The 9,444-nt window shown below is 39.3% G+C and overlaps 1 protein-coding gene across 1 annotated transcript; it reads left to right on the top strand.

The window, feature by feature from the left end:
- Positions 1-2,654: 2,654 nt before the first annotated feature.
- Positions 2,655-8,371, top strand: capsla (calcyphosine-like a; the record flags this gene model as incomplete). The annotated part of the gene is made up of 4 exons (XM_083782813.1): positions 2,655-2,842; positions 5,250-5,427; positions 6,367-6,573; positions 8,267-8,371. The coding sequence occupies exons 1-4, from the start codon at positions 2,751-2,753 to the stop codon at positions 8,369-8,371; spliced, it is 582 nt and encodes a 193-aa protein (XP_083638939.1). The 5' UTR covers positions 2,655-2,750.
- Between the last annotated feature and the right edge of the window lie 1,073 nt (positions 8,372-9,444).

The raw sequence follows: 9,444 nt of genomic DNA, 5'->3' as shown, positions 1-9,444 counted from the left end.
AGACGGCTGTGGCATATAATCATTATGTTTTACATTAACATTACTTACATGTGCATCAAGCGAATAGGCAGTCACTCATGTTTTATTAATAGAAGCATAAGCATCTCCCAACAGTACATAACACAATGTTCCATATGGGCTGATGACAGTAATCATTAATACACACATCCTCACATCCAACAAACTAACCAGCAGAGAATATTTATTAACACTGTTAATGTCAATCAATCAACCATTCAATAAATTAATCACACACACACACACCGAGTAGAATTAGCTTTGCCCTCTCATGGCAGGACTGATACCACACTAGTATACCAGTACATAACCACTGGGAGTGTAATTCCATTTTCGTTTAGCCTATGTTTAAAGTTGTTGATCTATTCTATTTAAGGGCAGCAATAAATAATATACGGTAACACTTATGGACTGTGAAAAATATTTATGATGTCTGCCTGAAACAAAAAACACTTCCTTACCCACTCCCTCACTCCCTTTAGACTCTGAGCATTCCAGGAACTCCATTTAGCATTTTCATCACAGTCTTTTATTAACTTCTCCCACACGACCTAATCCTTTCTGACATGATTGTCCTCTCCTCAGAGTAATGCCAAAACACTGTAAGTCAACTGAAACACATGACTCATTTACAGATGTGGCTTATATAAACATGCTTCAACTTACAGGTGATAACAAGTCTTAAAAATGTGGTGTCTATGGCTGTAATTCCTGAATTCCTCACTCCCTTAACGTCTGGTGAACTATATAATGAGAGGTGAGAAATGAAAGAGATAAATGGACATAGAGTGGGCTTTGGTGATTTGTTCTCTGCTCTGGGAGAAACATTCTTAATTTCTTTTTTTTCTTTTCTTTTTTTTTTCCACTGGGCGAATGGACTCCCGATTTTGATATAATAATAATGAAGAACTATGAGATATGTCAAGGACTACTGTATTTTAGGAGCTGTTCCTTTTCAAACTTTTACCACCACTTAATAAATAATAACTAGATAAAGCAGTTCATATAGGCCTAGAGACTGAGTAGTCTTGCTGAAAATATAGACAAATATAGCCATTGAGTAAAACATTGATTTAAAAGCATATATATATATATATTTTTTTTTTATAAATAATATTTGGGTATAATGTAACTTGTAAAGTTGAAAAGGTTTGAACAGAATTAGTGTTTGATGTAATCATGTAGCTCTAGATGACAGTGCTGAAAGGAAGTGGTAACATTGAGTAATGACAGGGTAATGGCAGATACAAGGGCTTGTGCAGGCGTTATCTGACCACTGAATTATGTTATATATTTACAGCGATCATCAGAACTACTGTATACAGCCTTTACTTCAACACTTAAACACTTAAAAGGACTGCTACCCACTGACTGTCCTTGAGGACAATGCCCCACACCTATCAAGCACCTACCAATATCTACGAGTGTGTGTATTGTGTGATTGTGTGTCAGAGCACTGGGCCACGGAAGCCATCTTTTTGTATTGAGTCATCTTTTGTTGAGATTAGATTAGATAATATGCAGGGTTGTAACATTCTATTGGTCAGGTAAGTGGTTACAACTCAGATAGGTTTAGGATGTTTATGTTTATTTATCTCAGTTGCTCCGTGTGTCACTTTGTTAGGTCTATATAAGGTTTATGTAAATATGTTACATTAATCATCAAGTTATTAATACAAAATAGTTTCACTCACAATAATTTATGTTGCATACCCTTTTCCCCCTAGACAGGGACGTAACATCTACCAAGTACGAAATGTTCATTATGCAATGTCTTTTAGGTTCAGAAACGTTCAATGTATCTGTGCAGAGCACCGGCCAGGCCAAGTAATAATTTATATATTTTGAGATCATTTTCAAGACAAAGCGGTGAGATAGTCTGCACTGAAGGTTAGTACTGTACTTACATGCTCAAGGCCAATGTGCCATTTCTTAATTGGTGCATAAGAAAATAAATTGTTCAATATGATATCTGCATTCTAGACGTCATAGCCTGAACCTTCCCCTCTTAAAAAAAGGGAAAAAAGTAGAGTATGTGTGGTCCCTATGTTTCTCTAAGCAACAAAATAGTCCTATTTCACAGCAGATATTTAAAAAAGGGTATCTTTGGAAAACCAAAGAAAAGGTCCTGCACACTGTCAGACACTTGACATATTATTAGGTTATTCATGTTATTAGGGCGATGTTTCGGTCGCTTAGACCTTCATCAGGGCAGACAACAATAACCACCAAACATTTATAGACCACACCCCCAGTGAGAAGTAGATATTTTATCATGAAATGGTAGTGTAAACCATCGACTGGTAATTGTGTGTTAATGATACTAAGATGTTGTGTTCCATTGAGGTCAAACAGAGTCAGGGTGCTGCTATTGGAAAGGCTCTGCTACACTAATGGAATTGAACCTTATTAGTCCTGTATCATTCGCAACATCTGTGTTTAGCATGGCATACTATTTCATGTCAATCTGGCTGCTGTAAAGGAAAAATCTGTTGAAACGGTTCACAGTTCCATTCTCTACAAACAAAGGGAGGGAAAGAGGTGTGGTTTGTTGTAAGTTGCCTTGACAACTTCAGTTGCAGAGGGGGAATAAAAAACGTCCTCCCCGTTACCAAGTGCACAGAACAGGACTCAGGTGCATCTCATCGAGCTCTCCTCCCTGCTGCTCTAAACTTAACCAGATCTCTTTTTAGTTTTTATCCCCCCTGTCATACCAGAGACACTTGAGAAAAATGGCTTTGAACGCCACGTCTGAAAGCCCTTTGGAGAGACTGAGACAGCGATGTCTGGCCAGGGGAGCGGCTGGGATCAAAGGGTTGGCAAGGCAAGTAAAACACAACAAACTAGAAAAAGTGCCCTTCTCGGCACAGGTCTCCACCAGGAGGATGTTTGGCAAAATGTTTAGGAGTAATATAAACATGTTTTTTCTTTTTTCTTTGCAACAATTTTCTTCATTTTGTTGAGGAAATGCAGATACAGATCACTAAGCATCTCTGAGGATAGAATTCTGGATGAGCAGGACATGTGCAGAACTTTGTACAAAATGGGCCACTCCTGAAAACGTTGGAAGGCAATCTTAGCCAATCAGTGTAGAATCTGAGAAATCCAACAGTCTCGTCTTGATCACATGACTACAGAGATCATGTGTACAGATTTGCGTGAGATTTGGATGAAATCTGTGCGACTAACATAAACAATGTGTTTTCCAGAAATCGGCCTCATGGTGGTGCTATAACCGATGTGGAGGGAATAGGGATGCAGGGAAAATGTTTTTCCATGGCCTCTAGGGCGTGCGCATACTGTACATAAGTTGTATACAGATCGATGCAGTTATAAGTAAAAACAGGAATTGCCCTGTTATAGCACCACCGTGAGGCTGATTTGGAAAACAATGAGTGGCTTGTCATCCAAATGTGCGTGCATAATTTCCCGGAAATTGCACACTGCGTTTGTGATTTGTGGCATTTTGTTCGAAATGGACCAATCATGTGAGCTTTGAAAGCCAATCTTAGCCAATCAGGATGGAGGATGGGAAATGGTGCAGATCCGTGTTGATCACATGACTATGGAGATAGTGTATACCGAATTTTGTGATGTATGGATAAAATGTGTACGAGTAATCTACAGAAATGTGTTTAGCCTAAATCGGCCTTATGGTGGCGCTATAACAGGTCGTTGAGGAATACTTAGGGCAGAGGTTCATCGTTGGCATCCAGGGAGTGTGTGTGCAAAGTTTGCCATGGATCGGGCCAACGGTGCTGGAGATTAGCTGGTAACGGACGGAAGGAAGGAAGGACGAACGGACGGATGGACACACGCACGCACACACACACGGACGGAGTGCAAAACATACTCTCTCCCCATGCCTTCGGCCTGGTGGAGACAATAATTCGTCCTTTTGTCAAGTAACTGAAGCCAATACATAAAATGCATTAGTGAAGATACAAAAACAACAAGTTAGTCATCAAATTCGAATCAGAACAGCTTCATCTGATTAAACAGATTAAAACTACAGTTGTTGAGCTGTATCACAGAGTTAACTAGAAGAATGTTCCTGGGAAGTGGAACACAGGTCTCAGCCAGGCAGGTAGTAGAAGTCAGTCTTAGCCTATGATGAAATATGACATATCAGATCTGTCTTGATCACACGACTATAGAGATCTGTTTGGACAAAATCTGTTAGAGGAATGAATATCAAACATTTGTTTCCATTCCATTCCATGGATGGACGAACACACACACACACACACACACACACACACACACACACACACACACACACACACACACACACACACACACACACACACACACACACACACAAGGACACAAGGACGCACGGACAAATAGGGGCGAATACATAGTCTCTGTTTGAGACAAAAATCCAATTCTGTGTAAACAGAAGAAGCCCAGGCACCATTTTGAAGATGGAGTTCAGGAGTTTAGTGCAGTTAGTCTTTTTATGTCAGTGTTTCAGATTGCTTGTACTTGTTTTTAGGCTAAACTCTATTTTCATATAATATTAGCATACAAAATTTCTCAAAATCGAATTGGTGGATTGCGATGAAATGTATCCATCCCTAAACGACTACTATCTGGGGAGTTAAGAGCAGCACAACCTCTAGTCTAGGGACTATACTAGTGGTGCTTTTAGACTCTTAGTCATGTTCCTTTTACTTTATATTTCTTTCTACAGTGTTTTACTTGTATTACTTAATTGTTTTATTTGCGACTGCAGGTCGCATTTACTATATGTGCATTTACCGTTAGTGTGTTGTTTGGTTGGTTAGTCACCTCGTGACATCACATGACCCTGATGTCATCAATATTTATCCCATATATGGAGATCCCTCATGTCATCAATATTGGCCAGCAACTCTATATCTGACCTCAAACCCTTAGATCTCCATATATGGAGCTGACCTGTTATGACATTCCATATGTTGATCTGACCTCATCAAACCCTGTACATTCAAGACACGCTCCATATATGCCCAGTACAGAATATATTCCATATGTTGATCTGACCCCCCATTCCAAAGCGTCATCGCTCGCCCAGCTGTCTGCTGTCAACCAGGCGGATGCGTGCGCCCTCAGGTGTCTTACTGGTGTAAATGTGGTAACCTATGTATGTTTGCTTACTTGTTTGCTTGATATTATTTTTCATTTAGTAAAAACAAGTAGCCTACTCTATACAAATAGAATTATCTCTGTGATTGTTTGTGTTGCAGGACCTTTCGTATCATGGATGATAACGGCAGTAAGTCCTTGGACCTCCACGAGTTCATCAAAGGCCTAAACGACTATGGTTTAACAGTGGAAATGGAAGAAGCCCAACAGCTATTTGAGGCTTTTGATAAGGACGGCAGTGGAACTATTGACTTCAATGAGTTTCTGAAGAATCTGAGGGTAGGTTAAATTGATACACGAAAGAAGTTAAATGTTCATTATACTGGTGTGTATGAGGTAGAACTCCATTAAATTCACTTAAATTATTACATGGCATATGCCCTGCATATCACTGCATTCTGCAAAATGGGTCTGCTTTTCTTGATAGCAGATTGCTGCGTTGAATATCAGACCATGGCTAGTTTGCCTTTTTGTGTTATATTTTGTGTTGAATTATTGATTTCTTTAGTAAGTAAGTAGGTGGGTAATAAGAAAGATAATGAGCAGTGAGCTGGTCATTATTTCAAAAATAATCCCGACAGGGTGATGCAGGATGCAGGTTTATTTTCAGATAATGACCGTCTCACTGAATATTATCAAACTTATTATACACAAAATATTGATTAAAATTGTATTTATTAGCTTACAATCCATAACAATTTAAACAGAGGAAGAGCAGCGATACTGAGAATCGTGGTCTGCTATCAAGAATTAATAGACAGCTGAATTGTGCGACTGACAAATCAGAATCGAACATTTGTCAAAGACATGTAGTAATTACATTTATTTAACACACTTCCTGTGATAAATGTGTCATTTTTGGTGACAGCCAAAACCAAGTTAGTTTGTAATGTTCCTGTCTCTCTCTGACTGTCACTATCGAAATAAATGTTAGGCCTATGTTGTTTTTCATGGTTTTCAACGATCATAGGTAAATAATTAAAATAAAATGACAACATACTAGTGCCTATAATGGAATACAAATGTGCATTAATCTATACTTCAGACTCCCAGAGTCTAAATTAAGTTTAAATGAAAGAGTTCCAACTTGTCTTGTATGTGCCATGCGGCCCATGCCACATCTGACATGACCCATCTTCTACTCCAAGGGCATTAAAACAAACCCTAGGAATTGTTTCAAACAAAAATGAGTTTACTCCATTTCATTGTCCCCATTAGTCAATGTCTGACACCAGGACAAAGGTGGTTCTAGAAGCCTTTAAGAAGCTGGATAAGACAGGAGACGGGGTGGTGACAGTGGCAGACCTAAGAGGGGTGTACAACGCAACACAGCACCCTAAGTACAAGAGTGCAGAGTGGACAGAAGACCAGGTGTTCCTCTGCTTCCTGGAGAACTTTGAATCTCCCAATGACAAAGATGGGAAGGTATATACTGTATATAATTATATATACTGTCTTGTGCTAATGATACTTGAGTGATGCAGTGACCTTTTATTTTCTTTATAGTAAAGATGTTATTTAGATACACATGTTGTTTCACCACACACACACACACACACACACACACACACACACACACACGCCCACACACACACGCCCACACACACACGCCCACACACACACGCCAGCACGCACGCACGCGTGCACGCACACGTGCGCATGCCTGTTGTTATTCTATGTAAATAATATAGTATGACATTATGTTTATTATTTCATCATTTAGAGACTTTTTAAGGATGAGAGGGTCTGTCTGTCTGTCTGTCTGTCTGTCTGTCTGTCTGTCTGTCCGTCCGACACATTGGTCCAAATATGCCAAAAACTTCTGACTGGATTGCCATGAACTTTTACCAATAACAAATCCTATCTACTTGAATCCCTGCACTTTCCTCTAGCACCACCCTCAGGCCAGAATTGCCATTTGCACATTTTCTTAAAGGGACACTTCACCCTTTTTGCTAAAAATTATATGTTAATGACATTTAGGAGCTTTAGAACACTTTCCTGGGGGTCTTTATGTGTGTAATATGTGGTTTTAGATATTTTAGATTGTATCAGTGAGCCCAGTGTCTCTGATGTCATGGACACTGGGATCACTTACTTCCTGGACTACATGTTGTCTCAGTAAGACAGCCCTCCCCCTATCCACAAGGAGGAGCAGTGCACCAAAGCATTATGGGAATTGTAGTCCAGGAAGTAAGTGAGCCCAGTGTCCATGACATCAGAGACACTGGGCTCACTGCTACAATCTAAAATATCTAAAACCACATATTACACACATAAAGACCCCCGGAAAGTGTTCTAAAGCTTCTAAACGTCATTAACATATTTCTTTTTTCAAAAAGGGTGAAGTGTCCCTTTAACATCTACTGGGCAGTATGCCATGACAATTGCTGAGCACATTCTTCCCTGGAGAATGAACCCTAGTAAATACTGGTGACCCCATGGCTTGTCTGTCCTAGGGTGCAGTATTTTATTTCCCTGTAAAACCTTTTCTAGTAATCCCTGGGGGGAAATTACTTCGCTGCATTTGACCCATCCTATTAAGAGCAGTGAGAGGCTGCAAATGAGCGCACAGGGAGCAATTTAGGGTTCAGTGTCTTGCTCAGGGACACCTCGACATGAAGCCTGGAGGAGCCAGCCAGCCAGCCATGCAGGGATGGACCAGGGGACCTTCCTTAGAGTATACTCTAAGGGACCTGCCCATTCCTCGGCGGCCACTCTACCTCCTGAGCCACTGCCTCCCTCCCTGGGTTAATGTGTTGATCCTTGGTTGCATATACAGTAGAGTACAGAGTGTGGGTTCTCATCTCATATTATAACAATGACATTATGGAACATTTTTGGGTTTTTGCACACCTATGACTTACTCCAGACTCTTTTTTAATTTGAATGGTTTATCCAAAAGTGTTTATCCAACAAATATATTTGTACCCAGAGATCTTTTGTTGTCACAGTGTCCTGCTTATTTTTTCACTTTGCACCCAATAATACTTAGTTGTCCCCCACGCCTCCAGTTCTTCTGTAATTCAGAAGAGTGTGTGTGTGTGTGTGTGTGTGTGTGTGTGTGTGTGTGTGTGTGTGTGTGTGTGTGTCTCTAATGAATGTCCTATACTTGCAGGTCACTGAAGAAGAGTTTGTGAACTACTACAGTGGAGTGAGTGCCTCCATTGACAATGATGCCTACTTTGTACAGATGATGAAAAATGCCTGGAAACTAAATTAATACTTTTTTTTTTGTGTGAAATATAGTATATTTGTTATGTACAGTATACATGCATAATAAACATATTTTGAAGTTGCCTAAACACAAAATATTATTATAATAAATTGATTATTATTAGTACAAATGTGTGATTTATGTCTTTGATCGCTTCATCTGGCCTTGGGGTTAGTTTTGAATGATTACAAACATTTCTCAATAGTGAGTGAACTGTTCAAAACTCTCCACACAGCATGAGAGCAGTCTATGTGGATGAATTATTTTAAATTTTGATATTTATTTATTTTTGTCTTTTAAAAAAAACATAGCAAAATTCCTGATTCTTCATTCAAACATAACCATAGGCAAAACTGTTTTGCCATTTTGCAAATGACTAGAGTGGTCTAATCATTAGACTTTCAACAATGAGATTCAGATTCCATGTTCAAAGCCCAGACCTATAGACCATACGTGCCAATATCTGCCATTGAGCCCCATTGTAAATGTTTGCCTTTTCAGGAAAACATGTCCACCGTAAGATGAACCTAAGTAGGCTAGAATGGGGTTGCTAGGTTTAAGTATGTAGGACTAGTAGCATGCCAAAGTTTGTGCTATTGCCATAGAGAATGCATTGGGCGTTTAAGTTAAATAACTCAGAAACTACAAAACATTTCAAAGTAAAAAGTTCCAGCATGTGTCTCCACAGTAAGCTGAATAATAAAAAGTGTGAATGGAGTTTCTAGGTGAAAGTGACTTTTGACGTGCCTATAGAGCTGCCATTGAGCCCCATGTTAAATGTCTCAAATTTGAAAGCACTATATTTCTAAAACTATGAAACATTTCAAAGATTCCTTTTCAGGCAAACATGTCCACCGTAAGATGAACCTAAGTAGGCTAGAATGGGGTTGCTAGGTGTAAGTATGTAGGACTAGTAGCATGCCAAATTTTGTGCTATTGCCATAGAGAATGCATTGGGCGTTTAAGTTAAATAACTCATAAACTACAAAACATAAAAAAAAAAAAAAGTTCCAGCATGTGTCTCCACAGTAAGCTGAATAATAAAAAGTGTGAATGGAGTTTCTAGGTGAAAGTGACTT

The sequence above is a fragment of the Protomyctophum parallelum genome, assembly GCF_964188405.1.
Source record: "Protomyctophum parallelum genome assembly, chromosome: 14".
Lineage (NCBI taxonomy): Eukaryota > Metazoa > Chordata > Actinopteri > Myctophiformes > Myctophidae > Protomyctophum > Protomyctophum parallelum.
Note: the sequence above shows the minus strand (reverse complement) of the source record. Positions and strands in the feature narration are given on the sequence as shown.